Consider the following 22,049-nt stretch of genomic DNA (forward strand, 5'->3'; position numbering starts at 1 on the left):
AGCGTACATCTTTCTTTGTATCTTTTGGACATGTAAAAGAATAGTCATATTGGACTTTTGTGAGTCAGTTTCTATATTAAATTATTGTTAATAAGCTAAAACATAGAGTATGATAACAATCATGTAACTTAATGAACTGACAACATAAACATTATCTTGCAATTCAATTGGTTGCAAAGTCCTTGATGTGACTTAACTGTTCTCTAAAAATTGGGAAGCAAACTAATCTTTGAAGAACAGTCTAGATTACTGCAAGAGTGTCAATAAGCTAAAAACATGTAGATGCATGTGGCAGATGCAGACACATGCGGCAATAGATGTAGGCACAAGGGAATAAAGAGAATGCATGAGAGTGTGTGTTAGGATTCTTAATTTTTTCTAATCTTAGGGATTAAGAAAATAAAAAAACCAGGTCGGTCTTACCATCGGTCTAGGTTTATTACCAGGCCTGAGTCAGACAGTCAGCTTGTTTCAAAGGGTTTACCACCTGGTTAAGTCTTATATTGCATATGAATCGCCCGAAATTGTGCGATCTTCATGCCGGACAGTGGTTGGATTGGTAAATACTGGTCATGCCATACCAGAGAAATTGGATTCCTTGGACTTTCAAGGAAAACATTTGTCCACGACTGATACAGCCTTACAGGTGAGCAGTCCTGCCACATGTCATTTGTGCATTCCTTGCTGTAAAGACTTGTTGGGATAGGGTAATAAAGCAGTAAGTCTTATTCAGTTCACCAAAGCCCACCAAGATAGAGTTTTTGAGGTTAATTTGACTTCTGTAAGTTACCATCACCTTAAACTAGAAGCTCGAGATAATCTGTATCTCGATTTCTCTGAACCAGATGATTATTGTGGAAATGTTTACCTTTTCTTAGTTGAACTTCACGTCTCTTTTTTTGTCCTTAGACTTTGTTGTTCTTTATTCTTTTGTTTTTTCTTTTTAAAAATCTATCATGCTTATAATACTCAACTATCTAGGTGCTAATATTTCTGGTTACTTATACGTGACTCGTTCGCTTGTGGCAGCCTCTACCTATTAATGCTGAGGTTAATGTCAAGCTTGGAAGAATCAGTTGCAACTTTATCTTTAGCAGATTTAGGCCATGGCTTTCTCTTAAATTAGGTAAAAAAAAGCAGATGGTTCTTCGTGAAGAAAGTTCTTATCATGAAAAAAGATCAACAGATGGCACGGACACTATCATGTGGAGATGCACAGTCTCTGCTCCAGATATGAATATTATGGTTTATGATCTCAATGATTGCCCCTTGTATCACGTAAGTTATCTCATAACATTTATACATAATCACCGAAATCTGTCTCAATTTTAAGTTTGGATTTATCTAAAATCATCTTACCATTTTGTTTTTATTGTGATATGAAAGAATGAAACATTACCAACTGCATTGCAACAGAATATGGGGTTGTAGAACTGAAATATGTAGGGAGTTTTTAACTTTTGCGGGAGTCCTGATTGGAAAATTCCTAATGCTTGGTTTATGTATTGGTGTTCTTGCAGTAACATGATCTTAAAGTTATTTTCAAATTCTATTACAGGACATCTTAGATGCAGGTCCCCCATATTTTGGTGCAGTCACAGTAAACAAGAAAATAATGCTGAATAACTATATTACATATTTCTTGAATTTTGTGATTACAAATTCTATTCAACTTGTGTCAGTCTATGTAGATGTCTATGACAGAGAAAAAATACTTCTGATATTTGAGAATTACCACTGTAACTCTTTGAGGATGTAGTTGCAAATTGCGACATTTGTTCATTGATTAGAAATGGATACTGGGGATACACTGAATAGGCCAATTGAGAAAATAATTAATAATGATGTAGAGGACTTATCCATGTTTTAAGAACATTCTGGTTCAACTTTATTGGAGATTGACATTTGTACTGAGGATCTGAAAGGTTTTGAGTTAAAACTTCTAGATGGCCTCTTAAAACCCGTACCGACTGATATGCCTGTTATTTAATACCTTGCTCCAGGATACTACCCAAGCAGTCTATGCAATTCCTTTTTCTTTAATGCATGAATTCTTTATTAAATTTGATTTTCTTTGGATAGTTATATTAATCTGTGGATTGACAGCCTTCTGATCAAGATCATGGCATGTCTTTAAGATTTGTTTGATTTCTTTAGTTATTCTGTTACATCATTTATCTGAAAGAAAGATAACTTATATAATTTAGAAATATGTAATGGAGCATGGCAATTTTGCAGTCTTTCATTTATGAATCCTCTGGTTTTTTGCGTGTACCTTGATGATGCAGGGATGCTTGCAATCCTCTCATCTTTCTGCAAGTAACACTGTAAGTAAGAGACTTGAACTACATGCAGAACTTGGTGAATTTCATTTCGACACCGCCGATGCATATCAGAAATCTTTGGATAAAAATTTAGCAGCTATAGAAACTATCTCAGGCTCATTGGTGCATATTGAGCAAATGAATCTTGATTTGGGTCACAGAGAAACAGAATCACATGATGAGCATGATCTTAAGAGGTTGAAGTTGGTTCTTGCTGTTGATATGACTGGTATGGGAATATTCTTTGGATTTAAGCATGTTGAATCACTTATGAAGACCATAATGTCCTTCAAGGAAGTGCTAAAAGGTTTGTCTTCTTCCAGCAAAAAAATGGCTAAAGATAAGGTTGCTCATTCTTCTAAGAAAGAGACTGCAAAAGGGATAAACATTGTGAAACTTAGTCTTGAAAAGTGTTCCATTAAATATTTTGGTGATACCAGTCTAGAAGATATGACCGTTGCAGACCCCAAACGTGTTAATTTTGGTTCTCAGGGTGGTGAAGTTATAATAAGTGTTTCCGCTGATGGGAAACCTCGTAAAGCAAGCATAACATCCATAAGGCTCAATGATTGCCAGCATTTGAAATTCTCAATGTCTCTTGAGATCTCACATCTCAGATTTGTCTTCAACAAGGAAAAGCATTCCATGCAGATTGAAGTCAATAGAACTAGGTCATTCTACTATGAATATCCAGAAGAACAGAATCCTGGTACAGAAGTGACACTGCTCGATATGCAGAAAGCAAAGTTTGTGCGACGTTCAGGTGGCCTTAACGACACTGCTTTGTGTTCTCTTTTAAATGTGACTGATTTATCAGTCAGGTGGGAGCCTGATGTTCATTTAGCACTACTTGAATTTGTTACAAGTTTGAAATCTCTGCTTCATAACCAGAAGCTCCATGGTTCTGATAGCCAGATGAAGGAAGAATCCCTTGATACAGTGTCAGTACCACAAAGGGAAATAACTTCTGATCAAGCCTCAACTGAAAAACAACATAAAAAACGAGAATCAGTTTTTGCCGTTGATGTCGAAATGTTGAAAATATCAGCTGGGCTAGCAGATGGTGTGGAAACAATAATTCATGTGCAGTCCATCTTCTCTGAGAATGCAAAAATAGGTGTTTTATTTGAGGAAGTTATGGTTTCTTTTAATGAAGCCAGAATACTTAAAAGTAGTCGTTTGCAGATCTCCCGTGTCCCAGTATCTGTCATGCATAATATGCAAGATTCAAAATCACAGATGGTCACCACATGGGATTGGGTAATTCAAAGTCCTGATATCTACATCTGCATGCCTTACAGGTTGCAGTTACGTGCCATTGATGATGCAGTTGAAGATACATTGCGATGTATAAAACTCATTAATGCTGCTAAGACAGACCTCATATTTCCTGGAAAGAAGCATAGCACCAGAAAAGCTAAGACTAAATCCACAACTTTAAGATCAGTGAGATTACTGATCCGCAAAATAACTGTGGAAATCGAGGAAGAACCCATCCAGGGCTGGCTTGATGAACATTACCAGTTAATGAAGAAGGAAGTTTGTGAAGCAGCTGTTAGGTTGAAGTTTCTTGATGATCTTCTTTCCAGTATAACTTCAAGTAGTCAGGAACCGAATGCACTGGGTTCTGAAAAGAAGATTCTTTACAAAGAAATTGAAATTGATGCATCTGATGTTTCATCTGTTGAACGTTTGCGAACGGAGATTCATAAGAAGGTCTTCCAATCATATTACGAGGCATGCCAAAAAATAGTCATCTCAGAAAGATTAGGTGAAACCACCAGAGGCTTTCAATCTGGGTTTAAACCAAGTATTAATAGAGCTTCTCTCATGTCACTATGTGCTAGAGAACTTGACGTGACTCTGACAGAGATCGATAAGGGCAATGTTGGAATTGTTGAGTTTATAAAAAGGACTGATCCTGTATGCTCAGACAAAGATATACCTTTCTCCCGGTTGTATGGAAGAGATTTTGTTTTAAGTGCAGGATCCTTGTTAGTGCAAATAAGAGATTATACATACCCAATCTTTTGTGGAAGTTCTGGTAAATGTCAAGGACGTGTTGTAATAGCTCAACAGGTAAACTGAAAAATTGTTAATTTTTTAATCCATGAAGCAAATATCCTCTTATTTCATGTTTATACACAATGGAATGCTTTATGAGTGTACTGTTGACCAATAACTGTCAAGTTTTTCTCTTCTTCTTTTATAACCTTTTATGTTCTTTTTCTTTATTCAGGGTTAGATATGCTAAGTAGAACCTATCTTAAATAATAATGGGTAATATTATGGAAATATTTTTTTTCAAATATTTCCTGGATATTTCTTAGCATTTTCTACAACTTGGAGCTTCCTGCGTGAAGTTCAAATCATTCCAACTGCTGCCTTTACTGGTCTGTTTGAGAATTAACAGATTGGAATGGATCATTCACTATGTAATTGATTAAAACATATTGTTATGTAAATTTTGTTATAAAAATGCAGTATTTGTTCTAAAAATATTTTTTTTCATTATAACCTTAAATAGTAGATATTGTAAATTCTGTATCTCAATCTGAAAGTCAGTTGTTTATATTTATCAAATGCAGTAGATATTGTTTATTAATTTTCATTACCTGTATAATTATGTAAACAGTTGTACAACTTAGTTTTAATTATTTTTGGAATATTAGACTGATAATATAAGAAGGCTTAGTCGTGCATGTTCTTACTATCTTCATTTGTGTGATGTCTAATTTGAGATGATAATTTCTACAATGTTTTGGCAATTGATGAAGTCTCAATAACACTGATAAGTGACATCTTAACTGCGGAGCTAACCCTCTTTTTTCTTTTTACTATAGGCGACTAGTTTTCAGCCACAAATACTACAAGATGTTTTTGTAGGGAGATGGTGGAAGGTACGTATGATGCGTTCAGCTAGTGGTACAACTCCTGCAAATAAAGTGTACCTTGATCTGCCAATAAGTTTTGAAAAAGGGGAAGTATCTTTTGGAGTGGGACATGAACCTGTTTTAGCTGATATCAGCTATGCGTTCACGGTTGCTCTCCGTAGAGCTAATCTAGGAACTAGGAGTTGCCCTGATCAATACGAAGTAACTTCACAAGTTCCAGCTGTTGATCCATCAGTACAAGAGCTGCCTAAGAAAGAACGCAGCTTACCATGGTGGGATGACATGAGGTACTATATTCATGGGAAAATTACTTTATCATTTACTGAGACTAGATGGTTTATCCTTGGTACAAGTGACCCTTATGAGAAACTAGATAAATTGGAAATAGTTTCTGCAAACATGGAAATACAGCAGAGAGATGGATACATAGGCCTTTCTGCAAGGGAATTTAAGGTTTACTTGAGCAGTCTACAATGTCTGACGGACAGTTTCAGCTTAAAGCCTCCATCACATGTCTGTGGTCCTTTTCTGTTCTCTTCTACTTTTCTTTTAGAAGTATCCATGGAGTGGGGATGTGACTCTGGTAATCCACTTGATCATTATCTCCATTCACTTCCTGTTGAAGGAAAACCACGGACGAAAGTCTATGATCCCTTTCGCTCAACCTCCCTTTCACTGAAGTGGAACTTCTTGCTGAATGGCTCTCAAATTACTGATAACAAACTTGCTTCCTCTAATGATGTGGAGAAGAAATCAGATGGATCAACAAGTGAATCTTCTCAAAAGTTGGCAGTTAAGTCCATTGATTCCCCAACTGTGAGCTTTAGTGCAAATGACCTTGTTTGGTTATCCAAGTTCTGTACTCTTAATTACCTTCCTCCTAACAAAATAAGAATTTTCTCACGGTGTCCACGTTTTGGTGTTCCAAGAGTTGCCAGGTCTGGTAATTTGTCACTGGACAGGGTTATGACTGAATTTTTTCTCCGCCTTGATACTACACCTTTTTGCATCCGTCATACACCTTTAAGAGATGATGATCCTGCTAATGGCTTGGCAGTTAAAACAGCAAAGTTGAAATTTGAAATCTGTTTTAGTCGTGGTAAGCAGCAATTTACTTTTGATTGCAAGCGTGAACCTCTTGATCTTGTTTATCAGGGTGTTGATATTCACATGCTAATGGTGTGTCTAGACCAAATAAATGAAGTTTCTATTGCCCAAGATATTAAAACAGCACAGAGGAGTTCAAGAAGTGAACCGTTGGATAAGCTAGGTAATGAGAACTGTGACTATGGTTGCAAAGACAAGAAAAAAGATGATGCTTTTCTTTTACACTCTGACTATTTCACTGTACGAAGACAAACTTCAAAGGCTGATCCAACAAGGCTATTAGCATGGCAAGCATATGACAGAAAAGATCTTGAAGTGACCTCTGTGATAGCTGAAGTTGAAAAAGGAAGTGAAAGTGATCATACACAATCCGATCTTATTGATGATGATGGATTTAATGTAGTAGTTGCTGACAATTGTCAGCGTGTATTTGTTTATGGCCTTAAGATCTTGTGGACACTGGAAAACAGAATTGCTATTACGTCCTTGGCAGGTGGAATATCAAAGGCATTTGCACGTCCAAAACCTTCTCCTTCTAAACAGTATGCCCAAAGAAAATTACTTGAGAGACAACAAATAACAGATGAGACTGATCTGCCTTCTGAAGAAGCCGTCGATTCTGTGCCTTGTATTTCTCCTAGTGAAAGTTCTACTTCAGTGCAGCATGAAAAGAATCAGGGACAAGATTCATCTCTTTCTACGTCGTCTTCTGCTGTGACTGGTATGTCAGAGAAGAAAATTTTCTTTCAGCTTCTAAATTCTTATATTTGGCACATACCCTTGTGTTTTTAGACTTTGACCACTAAAAGCTACTATTAAGTTCATCACACATGTTGTTGCAGGACTCCTGGATTCAGTGCATAAATGTTAATTATTGAAAGACTGCTCTCTTTGATTGCATAACATTAGCATCCTCCTATGATTATTTTTAGTAGTCCACATCCCCACGATTTACCCATAACTGATGTATTGAATTTTTTGTTACTTTGGAAACCCCAAGTGAGGCTTGCTTGTTGCCCCGTTGGTAATTCTGAGACAGTGGCTTTGAAGTGGAAGTGCTTTTCCACTATGTATAGTGATGAGCTATATGTTAAATTCTAGAGTTACTTTCATGAGGAATGCACAAATTACTAACTTTTATTTGCCTCCAGTGAAGCAAGAAAATGATTGTGACACTGATGAGGAGGGTACATGCCACTTCATGGTCAATGTTATCCAGCCTCAGTTCAATCTGCACTCGGAAGAAGCCAAAGTAAGCATGTTTCTAAATGCACTTTACCTATAATCATGACATAACAAAAACATGGTAAATTTGTTAAGAAATTATATTTGATCAAAGTTTTTCTAAATTTTATTCTATTAAATATAAAAATGGAGCATATTTTCTTGCTTTTCTTTTCTCTTCTGTATGTTCTAGTTTCTCTTATGCTCGATGCCTTAGGGCATCTATTAATTTTTTCAAAATATTAGAATATTCAGATCCCTTTCTTTTGTCATTATTTTAGATAATAGTTGAAAAACTGTGACATGATCTACACATCTGTATTATATTTCAATATTTTCTTATGGAGAGAAATAAGTTTTCAGAGAAACAAGCTGCAAAACCGAGGATGCAAACTGGAGTTTTTTTACTCCGTTCCATGTCTTCATTGAAAGCATACCACTTATTGAAGAGCCCAAAGACTGATTCCCCAACTAAATTTCTAAGATAGAACTCTTTTAGTTCTGAACAACAGTGTAGGTATATCTTGTCATAGGACTTCATTGTATAAATACAGCAAAGCTACCATGATAGAAGTTTTAAATTATTGGGAGTCACGCTTAAGGTAACCTAAAATTCATTAGCTGGATCTGGGGATATGAATCAGAGAATCAAATTTGTATAATCTCCTTCCTCCTTTCCTTCTTTCTTCTCTTTCGCCTCTTCCTTCTTCTTGCTCATTTATTCTTTTTTTCTCTGACAAATGGAATCAAGAAAAATATTGGGGATCCCACTTTTTTGGGGAGTGTTCAGTTAAACTTTGTCTGAGCACTATCAGGATTTCTATTAAACTGGCTTCAAGAGGATGCTGCTCATGACATACTCATTAAGCTTGTATGCTAGAGGAGTGACAATTATTAATCTTGTTGTCTGTATATCTGTTTGATGACAGAAATTGTTAGAATTGGGTCTATGGCTTATGCATTCTTTATTCATCAGAGTGAAAATTTTATTACTTTTTTTTCACTAATTTTCCTTTACTGGAAATTGATTTATGGAAATGTATTGCTAACTTGAATTTAATCTCATCCATATAACAGGGTAGGTTTCTGCTTGCTGCTGCCAGTGGCCGTGTCTTAGCTCGTTCATTTCGCGCAGTTTTACATGTTGGCCATGACATAATAGAGCACGCCCTTAGCACCAGCAATGTGGTGATTCCTGATAATGTGCCTGAAATGACGTGGAAAAGAATGGAGCTATCTATGATGCTTGAGAATGTTCAAGCCCATGTTGCACCTACAGATATTGATCCAGGTGCTGGAATTCAGTGGTTGCCTAAAATTATTAAGGGCTCACCTAATGTAAAACGCACTGGTCCTTTACTGGAGAGAGTGTTTATGCCCTGTCAAATGTACTTCCAGTACACACAGTACAAAGGTGGAACTTCTGAACTCAAGGTAGATTAAAACTGTTATGCTGAGTCTTTCAATCATGACAACGTTGGTTGTTTATTTTGGCATGAGCCTACTGGATTACTAAATTAATTTTTTTTACTATGTGGTGTTGCAGGTCAAACCATTAAAAGAGCTAACTTTCAACTCTCCTAACATTACTGCAGAAATGACATCATGCCAGTTCCGGGTTATGCTGGATGTGCTAACCAATCTTCTTTTCGCCAGGCTTCCTAAGTAATTTATCTTTGATTGCTTCTATGATTTCGCCATACTTCTGTCAATTGTATCTGTAATTATATCAAAACAGTAGTCTAATTGCTTGATATAAATAGTGGTTATAGCCTTCTAGGTACCTTAAGTCCCTTTTCAAAATAAATACTTTTGATTATTGTCATTGCATGACATTTTAATTGGAAAAGCCTCCACACTCAATTTTAACCCTGTTAACCTTAGAACAAAATGAGTTGACTGCTCGATTCTTTCTATTTGTATAGGTACCTAGAAGATTATATAGGAAAAGTTTCTTAAACAACAGTATTATAAATGACTTTTTTAAAACTTTAGATTCTGCATTTCTGATATTTTTCAGAATGCAATTTCTGGTCTGATTTTCTGTCTTTTTCTTTTTTGAGTGTTTACAGTATGTGGATTGGTTATGTTGTCCATTGTGCATTACAATTAGTATGCACATGCATCATTCAAAAAATTGTTTCTTGTTCATTCTTCATGGAACTTCTTTTGTGGCTGCTACAGGTGAGGTGTAACACCCCTGATCAGTCCCACATTAGAAGTGGACAAGATTAAGATTGGCTTATAAGGGTCTGATGAGTGTACTAGTATCAACTTCAGCTTAAGCATTTTGGTCAATGGTTTAGATCAAATGAAGTTGAGAGGCCGATTAACCTATCAGGCCTAGGCCATGAAATGAGGTCCATATATGAAAATATGGTACAAGCCTATAGTTTGACTGATCAAGATGTCTAATCTCTGGGGAGATCTATATCTCCTACTCTTTTCTTTTTTTTAAATGATGTCCTTGCTAGGAGCCTAGGGTCATTTATTTAATGGCTCATTTATAATCTCATGCCTTTATTATTAATGCTATATCAGTTTCACATCCAGCATTTTCTGTTTAATGTTTAAATTTCAAACCAACACTAGAAGACTGTAAGAACAAGACAAAAAAATAGGATTTTACTCTTAGAAGTGGTTTTACTTAATCTTTTAGCTTGTTCCATTTTGTAGTTGGCATTTCATGCAACATACATCTCATTCCTCTTTTAGAAGCTAACAATATAAACATTGGTGCCTGATGATTCAATTTGAGACTTTTTGTCTTCCAGGCCTCCTAAAAGTAGTCACTCATGTCCCTCTGATGACAATGAAGACAGTGAAGATGAAGCTGATGAATTAGTTCCTGAGGGTGTGGAAGAGGTAGATCTTGCAAGGATCAATCTTGAACAAAAGAGGAGGGAACGTAAATTGCTCCTCGGTGACATTAAGACCCTAACAACTGCTACTGATATATCTGATGGCACAGATCTATCTCTAGAAAATGGTGATTTGTGGATGGTTGTAGGTGGAAAATCAACACTGGTAGGATCTTAACACCACTATTTGGAAAGCATTCTCTCAACACGACCTTAACATGATTAATGTTCAGTTTTTGCTCATGCAATGCATAGAGTTCACAAAATATTAGTACATGAGAACCAAAAGATCTGAATCATATTAATGATAATTTTAGTGTGATACCCTAATTAATATGTTTTTATTTAGATTCCTAAGAATGTCTTCTTTGGTCATAATTGTGCATACTTGAGACTATTGCCGATGATGATAATTAATTGAATCACTTCCACATCGTCGACAAATTTCATAAGTCATAGTTATTATACTGTCATAACTTATAAATATATTGATCAGCTTGAACTTGCAATTTCATACCTATTGGTTCATTAGGATATCTGTCTCTTATGATCATAATTTAGTGATGTAGTTGATATCATGCTCAGGTGCAAGGACTGGAGAAAGAGCAGGGTAACATACGTAAGGCTATTAAGGAAGCTTCTTCTACACTGAGGTCAGTTTTGCAGGAAGCTGCCCAACTAAGATTAATGGAGAAAGAGAAGACCAAAAGCCCTTCATGTGCTTTAAGGGTTTCCGTTAAAATCAATAAGGTGGCATGGAGTATGCTTGCAGATGATAAACCTTTTGCTGAAGCTGAAATTAACGAAATGGTGAGTATTGTTCTTTAACTGCATGTGTTTGTTCTCACAGGTAAAAAAAAAAAAAGACATTTTCTACGTCTTCACGTATGGTGAAAAGGGTTTTCCAAATTTCAGTTTTCTGGTTCTTAACCTATTGGAACTGATTCACACGTATGAGTCTTTGGATAACCCATGTCACCTCTGGTCATCCTATTAGACTTTGTATGTTGTGTGTGGACCTGGTAAGGATGTGAGATCAAGGATTAAGTTCTGAAAGCACTTAGGGACTGTTGAAATGCTATTATTTGTGTTATAATGCCTGACCCCAGCTTGTGCTTCAGAGTAAATAAAAAGATCCTGGTGCCTTTAGGTCTTTGCCATGAAAGGCATATTTTTAAGGAAAACTTGAGAGGAGGTGGTGCAAGGAGTGGGTTTCCTTTTCTCCTTTGTTGACCTCTCTTTGGCATTGATGCAAGGGGAAAAGGCAAGGTAGAGCAGCAAGATGTTGCAAGCTCATAATATAGAGTTCTTGGGAGTTGAAATTGTCCTTTGTGAAGCCCTAATTTGAAGGCATGAGATATTTAACTCATAGATTAAAAATTTCACAGTAAATTGGGTGATATGTGTTGGTACAATGCCAATATCACTACCAAATTGTACCATTTGAAGATATATTTCTTTTGTTTTAGTGATCAATATTGGTACTGTAGCAGTTTGTGTGTAACAATCAAATTATGGTTCTTGACCTCTCGTACATGTATTTAATCCTTGATCAAGATTGCTTGGTAATGAAAAAAAAAAACAACCAAAACTGTTTCTATAGGACACCTATATTCTTTTTTATTTTTAATGTGGTTAATTATACTGTATTCTTTAATTATATTTTCTATTTGTATCCCCGTTAACAACCATAATGCTAGTGAATTTCAACTGCATCAAACTATAGAATTGCATATTCTGGTTTTTCTTATTGTTTGTCTGGTTATCAGATTTATGGAAGCAAAATTTATGTTTATGCCATGGAACTTATGTTCAACTCTTGTTGATAACTTGACATCACCAATTTTATTGAGTTTTAAAAATGGATATAAAATTGGTTAAATCCAAGTTGTTTAAGAGTAAAATAGGCCTAAAAGTCCTGATAGTTGAATTATTCTTCTATTAACATGGTTCATGAGGACCGTATCCAAGTTTCCAAAAGTAAGTGGCTATACTTTTCTAGTCAATGCCATTAAGCATCAACTCGTGAAAACGTTGCATTCTAATTTCATAGTCTGAAACAGATCTCTATTTTGGCATTTATGTTATCTGAACTTCTTTACAGATATATGATTTTGATCGTGATTACAAGGACATTGGTATTGCTCAATTCACTACAAGGTCATTTGTGGTTAGGAACTGTGTCCCTAACGCCAAATCTGATATGCTTCTATCCGCTTGGAATGCACCTCCAGAATGGGGCAAGTAAGACAGTAAACCTTTTTCTTGTGTATGTCGTTTGAATTTGTGTTGGTGATAACTAGTGTAATTTTCGTATGGTTCAGACTTCAGATTGCATCTCACACCATGTAGAATCTGTAGGTCCAATGCTTTGGAGATCAGTAATATAATTTCAACTCGATTTTATGGCTTACTAGCTTACTGCATGTTTGCCTTTTCCAGTTGGAAGTCCTTAGCACTTAAGGGAAAAGCCCTTACCTTCTCAAACCAGGTGATTGGCCATTCTTTGCCCGGTTGGGGATGAGTATGCTAACTTCCCCTTGGACATCCTTGGGGGACCCATTAAGGATTGGCCAGGCTTGGGGAAAGGGAGGGATTCCTAGGGTTAAAAAAATCCAATATTCTCTAGGGAGCCTTCTACTTCTCTCATAGCAAAGTAGCACCTGCTATGAGTTGTGAATTTTAGCGATCAAGGGTTTCATCTCCTCTTCCAACTTGACTATCCTTTTAAATGAATCTCTTGGGAGTTGGTTTCATACTAATAGACCTAATAGTATGATACTTGGTGCCCATAATTTTCATGTGGACGCACCCATATCATTAATCATATGGTGCAACTTGCTAAAACACATGGATTTGATGAAGGATTTGTTCCTGATTGCATTTGTGCAACATCCTCTCTACTGTATGCAAATAGCATACCATTTTGTTCCATGGAGATTTTAATGGAATAGTGGACATCTTGAACTACCTTCCTTTTGAGTCCATCTCTCTAATATCCAACAAATATCCACATATGCAGCACTCATGTAAAGAACAATCCTTCTAAGGGATCTCATTAACCAACATCCTGGTTTGTCTTCTTAATATTCGCATTGCCTATCTTGATTCTCCTTCATTCATCTGCTCGGTGACAAGCTGACTGGATTTCCTCGATCAGAATGCGTAATTAACGGCTCTCCAGATGCACCTGGACTGTATTAATATAGCAAATTTACGTTTCTAGCTGCCTCTTATTACATGTAATCATCACTCTAGCAAATTGAGTCATCAAGAGAAGAGACATTTGTTTTGATAGGTTGGTACATCGTCAGTTGGAATGCCTTATCATATTTAAAGATTGGAGTGCCTAGTGATTATTAATTCATAGAAATTTATTAGTACCCTCCTATGTTAATAGCTGTGAAGGCTATTCAGTAGTATTTGAGAGGTTTGGAAAAGTTCCTTAAGAATTTCCCATTTAAGGGACTAGAAAATCTCTAGGGTGACTTGTACCTGGCTAGACTCATGGAAAAGCACCATCCACCATGAATCCCGGATTTCTTGGACTGTGTCTTCTCAACTGCAAACAGAACTGATTCACATCCAGAGGCACAATTGGTCCAATCGTACACTTCCATTATATTGCTTTCCTCTTACTTACATGTCATAATCAACATTAAGATATGGCAGGAAACCGGCACAGTGATACTCTATTGTTGTGTTGTTTCCCTGATATCGGAGTTTCTACTTCAAAAATATTGGTCTCCTCCAGTGATGGAAATAGATAAGGTGTCTATGAATCTGAAACAGATCTATTCATGCACAATGCACATCTCCATTCCTAGATGTTATCGAGTCAATGGTGTCTTTTCAATCTCGTATAACTTAATCAATTTCAGTAGTTTGTCATCCATCTGCCCTCTCAAGCTATGGAAAATTCCAACCCAGGATTGCCACTAAAGATATTTTGTAGCCAAAGGTTTGTCGTGCACCATATGTTGTGTCTTCTATTGTAAACCAACAAAAATTGTTGGCTGCCTTCGGAGCAATGGTCCTTTACTCATGCGGCTTAGCCATGTAGGTATCTAGTTTTTAATCCCTCAACATCTGTGGATCCTCAGAAAACTTATGGATGCTTGAGCTCTTTAAAAATCCCTGAAGATTTCCTACCAGCATATGCAAGGACTGTTCTGCAATAGCCTCTGGAAGGAAGGTTTTACAGAATCCTCAAATATTACATCTGGTATCATATGCCCCTTGCAGCATTAATGCCTCTCTCTGTATTGTTCTTGCATTGATTGTACTAGCCAAATAAATTCTACTTGTCTTCCATACCTTAATTCCCCTCCCAGTACCTCCTTCCCTTCTTTGAGCTTTTCTTTTCTATCAGTTTAATTCTGTGGTCTTTTGTGTAAATCTTGTTGCATTTTGCCCCATGCCTTCTTTGCAATGTGCATATGCGTATGTAGAGACAAACAGAGAAAAGAAGTGTTGCATATCTTTGTTGTAGTCTAACTGCATTTTGTGATTAAAGCCCATAATTTCGACAGTTCTATTTCTGTTCTTCAATATTTATATTTGAGTCGATATATGATGAACAATTTCTGAGATTACATGATTGAAGAGTCAAAGGTATTAAAATACATACTTTCGGTTTAGTTGGTTCAGTATATTATGGTATAGAAATTCGTTTCGTTCTTCTTGCTTCTGATTCTGCGCATAGGATCCACTTTAATTGGACTTTTCATACTCTGTAAACATGGTGCTAAATTTGGAATTTTATCATGACATGCATGTTTTAAGCAAGCAAGTAGATTGGTATCTGCACCAATCTTTATCAAGACTTCATCAGTAGATGATTATATTTCTTCCTGTACTTGATATTGCTTTTAATTTAGTTCAATTATCAACTGGTGTTTAGTAGAGTATGATTATTATCTTCTCCAACAATCCTGCTTTTAACTTTAGCAACTTGACCACAGACGAGTTATGCTTCGTGTCAACGCAAAACAAGGAGCTCCAAAGGATGGCAAATCTCCTATTGAACTTTTTCAGGTTCACTTCAAAGCTTAAGCAACTGGTGCTTTTGTTGTGTTCTAGTCTGTTAACTATGCAAAATTTATCTTGAAAACCAAGTGGTTCTTTTAAACATTAAAACTTTGGTGAATGATAAGACTTGAATATGATGGACAATTTGCATTATTGATATAGAAAGCTTTTATGGTATCCTAAGAAACTGGCTATAGGTTATTACAATTCAGTCAGCTTGCAGCATTGCACATGCATCCAAAGTTCACGTCCTTGAATGCTTATGCCATGGGCCATCTCCTGTGACATCATTTTAAGATAGCTGGTGATGTCCATTCTATTGCATCAGCACTCAGAGACAACTGCATGAGATAAGATTGGCAGCTTTACTGTCATTACCTTAAGAAGGAAAAGCATAATATATAAATTTTATAAATTTATAAATTTCTTGTGGTCTTATCATCATAACATAATCAGTTTATAAATTTCTTGTGATCTTATCATCATTAATGGGCATCCAATGCACGAGGCTCCCAGCAATACTAAATCTGGGGGGTTATAATTTATACAGCTTTGCCTCTTCAAGCAGAATTCCTGTCTATGTGATTTGAACTTTAATTATGTCCAGGTTGCAAAGGGCTGTGATATTAGGACTCACCCTCATATAACTCATTGTAATATATCAAAAACATTAACAAAATATAAAAGACAATGAGTTAAATATGATAAAAAACAAGTTGCAAATGTTGTCTAAGATATTGTCTAATCCATAATACAAAACTGTTGTGTGGTAATTTGGGATCCCTATTTCAAGATGGGATTTAGATCTTCGAAGGTTAATTTAATCAAAATCGTAAGATTTGGCTCCTTCAATCATAAGATGCTGACAAGATTGCTCACCGCAGGTTATAAGGTTCGCTTCACTTGACCCAATAATTTACCAAGACAATGTTAGAAACTTAGTATATGCACGTTAAGTGTGCTTTGAATTAGAAGCCCATGAGGACCTGATCTGAGTTCTGATAATTTTGAGAAAAAAAATTTAATATTTTAAGAGGTCTGTGGTGTTACATACGCTTGGTTTGCTCATAAGACTTTTGTTTAGGGTCTCAGTTGTCTTGGTCTACAGGGACCTTTAATGTTATATTAGCAGCAATGCTCTCCTACTGTCTACCTTGTCTGAAACTCTGAATAGTGAAAATTGATCTTTCTTTGCCTGTGGATTTTAAGATTTTTTAACTATGTCTTGTCTGTGATGGCACACCATATTTCATATCATTCTTATTGCTTTTGATGATTTTAAGACATTGACTCTAATCTCTCTAACTAGCGAGGTCCTTGTACTGATGGTCTGCCAAATTTTAGTGTTGAATTGCTGTCTGATAATTTCTTTGATTAACTACTATAAAATAATTTATTCTGATTTACTTTACAGACATGCACTATTTCGATTTACACAAAATTGGATATCTGATACATATCAGTGCATTTTGTCTGCTAGTTTATTAAAGGATCTATTTGAATGCAATATACTTGATTGAAATCATTTCCCGTGTTGTCATTGTACTGATGCATAGCAATTGTAGGTAGATATCTATCCATTGAGGATACATTTGACTGAAACAATGTATAATATGATGTGGGAGTATATTTTTCCCGAAGAAGAACAAGATTCATCAAAACGACAGGTCAGTTAAGCATCAAGTTTTTGAAGTCTTTTCTGTTCCATCTGTTCTCTCATGCCTCCATCTTGTTTCATGAATGTAAAGGAAGTTTGGAAAGTTTCAACAACTGCTGGCTTGAAACGAGGAAAGAAAAGCCTATATGGGTCCGAGACAGTTGTATCAAACAGTCAGTTGTCAAAGGAACCTGAGGCTTCTGGAAAATCAGCAGCTTCAAAATTGTCTTCTTTTACTTCTGGCACCGAGTCTCAGGTTGATTCAACTCAAGTAAGTTTCTCAGCATTAGTATATTCTTATTCATCTATGAGGCTGTGTCAACTAAAAGAAAATGGGCATCAAGAACCATCTTTTAAGGAAAATTTGCAGCAACTTTTATGCTTCTTAGCAATTATAATTTATATCGGAAATGTCAGCTTCCTGTTTAACACACTTTATACAAAGCTAATCCTGAATTCTGATAATGAATCTTTATGAACTGAGCTTCCTTTTAAGATCATTTGGAATAGTAGACTTTTCTGCAGATAAATTCCTTTATAAAGGAACCAATGATTTTTAACAAAAAAGTTTCACTAGTTCAGCATTATGAGCTATGCACAAGAGAATGAGATTCATCTATAACATATCGAGTATCTCTTTTTCTTAGATGATGAGATGTGCATGCAGGTGAAAAAGAAGCAAAATCTACAAGGAAATACTGCATCAGGTTCGAATCCAGAGCTTAGACGAACATCTTCCCTTGGCAGAACATGGGAAGAAACTGTTGCAGACTCCGTTGCTAATGAACTAGTTCTGCAAGCACATACTTCGAGCGTTTCTTCTTCACAAAGTGGACTCTTCAATGCTGCAACAGAAAATAAAAATGCAAATACCGAGGAGCCTAAAAATAAACCGAGAGATCCCAAGCCACTTAAATCTGGTCAGTTGCTGACTTATGAAGAGAAAAAGTCTGGGAAATCCCAGGATGAGAGGAGAGCCAGACCTAAAAAGCTGCAGGAATTCAACAACATCAGAATTAGCCAGGTAAATTTACTTACAGTATGTAAATATGTTTTGAAATTTGAAGTTTCATTTAATGTTGAGTCTTTGTTAATTGGTTATGTTGATATCATAGGTTGAATTACTTGTTACATATGAAGGCTCAAGGATTGCCGTCAGTGATTTTAGATTGTTGATGGATACCTTCCATCGTGATGAATTTACTGGCACCTGGAGGAGACTTTTTGCACGAGTCAAAAAACATATCGTGTGGGGAGTTTTGAAGTCAGTAGCTGGCATGCAGGTAACACATAAAACCTTAAACTGCATGTTTTGACCAAATTATGTGATTTAGCAGCTTTATTTATATCAGGAAAACTTAATCTGAGCATATGTAAACTGTTGCATATTTTTCCTTGTCATATAAAGACTAGTTTTACAACAAAAACTTGGTGCTTTTCAACAGAGTGGTCTTCGTTTGACTAGTTTTATTCGATCCAAATTGACCTGTTTGTTAACTCCTTTCCGTATCATGACCCTGAGATTTCGAAATAAAAAAGTATAATACTGTTTGTTGAATTATTAATATGTTGTTGATACCTAAGTCTAACTCTTTCGGAACTCAAAATTGTCATCATAGTCACTGATGACCTTTAACAGAAACTAAAATAACCCATAAAACTTTATTGGCATAGTGCTGGTGTCTGAATGGCAGGGTGATGGTGATTAATTTGCTTTGTATAGGCCATGCTTTCATGATTATGAACTGATCCATTATCCCAATAAGACTAATTCTTTTTTTTTTCTATGTTTTTGCTAATGATGTAGGGTAAAAAATTCAAAGACAAGACTCAGAATCAAAAGGAGGCCCAAGCAAATGTCCTTCCTGATAATGATCTTATTAGCATAAGTGATAGTGATGGAGAGCAACGTGGAAAGTCTGATCAGTTTCCTGCACCATTCCCCAAGAGAGCAAGTGATGGTGCTGGTGATGGATTTGTTACCTCCATAAGGGGATTGTTCAACTCTCAGCGCCGGAAGGCCAAAGCATATGTCCTGAGAACTATGAGAGGAGATGCAGATCATGATCATGGTGATTGGAGTGACGGTGATGTTGAGTTCAGTCCCTTTGCTAGGCAACTGACTCTCGCAAAAACTAAGAAGCTTATACGGCGGCATTCCAAGAAGTTCAGCTCAAGAACTTCAAGTTCAGGTGATCTCCTCTTCTTTGCAATTCATCGACTTTGTTGTCACTTTCATTATGTTTCCTAAGAGATGGTAGATTTTGTTGAGGTGCATTGAGCATCAAGCTAGGGATGCTTGTCTGATAATTCTTTTTTCTAATTTCAGTGCAACATCAGAAAGATCCATCATCTCCAAAGGAGACCATGCCATACGAAAGTGATTCGTCCGGTGCATCATCATATGGTGATGGGGACATCAACGAATAGGAAATACCAAACAAGAATCCGGATTCATTTGGATACTTGAGAGCAGTTTTCTCCATAGATATTCCTGGTAGTCGCATGGCTTAACCCAATAACCATTCAGCAAATAATTGGATTCCTTTCATGATGAAGTCACAGGACGACATTTGGAGAGAAGCTTTTTTTGCAACCAATGTCATAACGGATAATGTCAAGGATTCTGTACCTGAGAGATGCATGTCTTTGATGTCATCTCAATTTTGCTACTTATATATATTTTTTTAAATGCAAAATCTTCTCGAGGAGAATAATTTCATTCGTACGAAAAAGTGATCCCCAAAAGTTGATATTTGCTGGAATATATTCACATCCTTTTTTTCTTTTGAAGCCAAAAATATGCCTCAACATTCATTGTCTCCTTCGTCGTCATCTCGTCACGATGACGACGACGTAGAGTAGTTAAATATTTGAATGTTTACGCCATCGTGATATTTAGCTTTGGAAAAGAAGTATAAACACTCCAAGAGAGGGTTTATTTGACCCCAATAAGATGTCTCATTGAGTTGCGTCGAAAGGAAGGGATCTACAAAGCCTAGAATTAATTGAGATCGACTTTTGTACAAACTAAGAAGCGTATCGAACCACGTTTTCCATGGAGACGTCTCACCTTAATGAGGCTGACTTTGACGTTGGAAAACGAAGGGATTTGCTTGAAGCGAACAACCAAGAACACGATGAGGATTCACAACGTGTTCTTCACGTATGCTGCTCCTATTGGAGCTCGTATCACATCCAATGGCAAAGCTCCATGGTGCAGTGTTAATCGGTATTCAATTCCTCTGGATTTGGACGCACCATCGGTTTGTAATCATGGAGAAATATGCTTTAGACAAACGCCACCATAATGATAGTGATTCTTATAGATTATGGATTTTAATGTCATCAGTTGAATGGTTAATAACAATGTGGACGATTCTTAGTCTTTAATCAATCTTATAATTAATTTTTTTAGTTGTTTTGTTTTTTATTCGATCTCGATCGGATTGTCTACCTTGGGGCTAATTATAATTCCGACACTTTTAGAAATTATATTGAGATCTTTATACTTAAGAAGATGAAACATAATATCGATGGAAATATCATGCATGCTCAATAGTAAACCGAAGTGAGATAGAGAACACATATTTAATGGTAAGCCTTGTAATATTTTCATTAGCAGTCGATGATAACGTGAGGAGAAATGATATTAAATATTTTATTTTCTTAAGTATAAAGATCTTAATATAATTTTTGAAAGCATATGCTAAGAGTAGCTAATTATAAAGAGTAATATATAATTAATTAGTCCTTTACTTTCACAATAAATAGACCAAACACAATTCAAATGTTTCATTTAAACTTATATATCAAACTTAATATATGATACTAAACTTTTTAATCCTCAATAATATATAATAATAGCAATAGAACCGTAAGTACGATTGATTTTTCAATTTTGAACTATATAGAATTATTATTATTTTTTTAACATAATAAGCCTTGAGGATGAAATTCATAATCCCAAAATCTTATTATCATCACGTAAATATTTCTATATATATATATATATATATATATATATATATATATATATATATATATATGATAGAAGTGACGAACACTTATTCATGCAAATTATTATATTTTAGTTTGATTCTATCCCAAACATGAACACAAATATCCAAGAAAACAAAAAAACAACTGACTTATTATGACTCATGAATGACAATGGAAAGAATACATAATCCATCCATCTGAGTGACTATCAAAGTGTCAGAATCCATTCTAAAATCCATGGTTACTTTTTTTTTTTTTTTTTTGGGGATAAATCAACGATGAATCTGATTTAATATAAATAAAAAATGATATCAGTTCAATTAAGTGTATTTAAGTTAAGATTCTGTATATAAATCAATACACTTTTTTGTTTCAATCCTTCAAAATATTAAATTATTTTTCATCATCTTTCTATCTCTGTCTCAGTATCTTTCACATGAATATTCTTTTCTGCTACAGTTCAAGAAGGATAAGAAGTGAGATGTGAGATGTGAGGTGAGGTAGTGCATCATCCCTGGCAAACCGAGGAGAGGAGAAAGGAGAGAGACAGCAGCCATGCCAGCGACTTGTAACTCGCATCATGCATGATTTGCTTCAGTCCGTCTTCTTCTTGTCGTCGTCCGAGACGTGCAAGGTTGTCCGTCTCTTTCCTGGTGTTGCAGTGGATGCCACGGACACCACCGAGGACGAAAGGAGGAGTTCCGAAGCCAGCCTGCCCACCGGGCCTTGTCGCGTTCTGCCGGCCTCCGCAGCACGACCCACTCGAGGACGAAGACGACAAGCGCGAGCGGCCGAGTCGCCTGCCGACTCCAAACACGAAACCGGCTTTTCCACCAATCGGGAGAGATGATTGGTAGGGCCCGCTCACAAACAAAAGGTTAAAAGCCTGTTCCCTGGCGGGGCGGTACAAGAAATCACATTTAAAATACCGCGTATAAAATATTGCTCG

General features: G+C 36.1%; 1 protein-coding gene across 2 annotated transcripts in view; it reads left to right on the forward strand.

The window, feature by feature from the left end:
- Positions 1-19,786, forward strand: part of LOC135623457 (protein SABRE-like) — a 35,314-nt gene extending 15,528 nt beyond the window's left edge. Inside the window, exons 8-23 of one of the 2 annotated variants that reach the window (XM_065126448.1) lie at positions 1,030-1,278; positions 2,289-4,403; positions 5,168-7,046; positions 7,477-7,577; positions 8,627-8,983; positions 9,096-9,214; positions 10,324-10,576; positions 10,996-11,220; positions 12,515-12,654; positions 15,375-15,447; positions 17,007-17,108; positions 17,190-17,369; positions 17,766-18,122; positions 18,214-18,381; positions 18,906-19,290; positions 19,428-19,786. In XM_065126448.1, the coding sequence (XP_064982520.1) occupies positions 1,030-1,278; positions 2,289-4,403; positions 5,168-7,046; positions 7,477-7,577; positions 8,627-8,983; positions 9,096-9,214; positions 10,324-10,576; positions 10,996-11,220; positions 12,515-12,654; positions 15,375-15,447; positions 17,007-17,108; positions 17,190-17,369; positions 17,766-18,122; positions 18,214-18,381; positions 18,906-19,290; positions 19,428-19,528 (6,804 nt within the window). In that variant the 3' untranslated portion in view covers positions 19,529-19,786. Of the gene's footprint in view, positions 1-1,029; positions 1,279-2,288; positions 4,404-5,167; positions 7,047-7,476; positions 7,578-8,626; positions 8,984-9,095; positions 9,215-10,323; positions 10,577-10,995; positions 11,221-12,514; positions 12,655-15,374; positions 15,448-17,006; positions 17,109-17,189; positions 17,372-17,765; positions 18,123-18,213; positions 18,382-18,905; positions 19,291-19,427 lie in introns of those variants that run through there. The other variant, XR_010491398.1, reaches the window with a different exon arrangement.
- The last annotated feature ends 2,263 nt before the right edge of the window (positions 19,787-22,049 follow it).

Source organism: Musa acuminata, chromosome BXJ2-9 (assembly GCF_036884655.1).
Source record: "Musa acuminata AAA Group cultivar baxijiao chromosome BXJ2-9, Cavendish_Baxijiao_AAA, whole genome shotgun sequence".
Taxonomy (NCBI): Eukaryota; Viridiplantae; Streptophyta; class Magnoliopsida; order Zingiberales; family Musaceae; genus Musa; species Musa acuminata.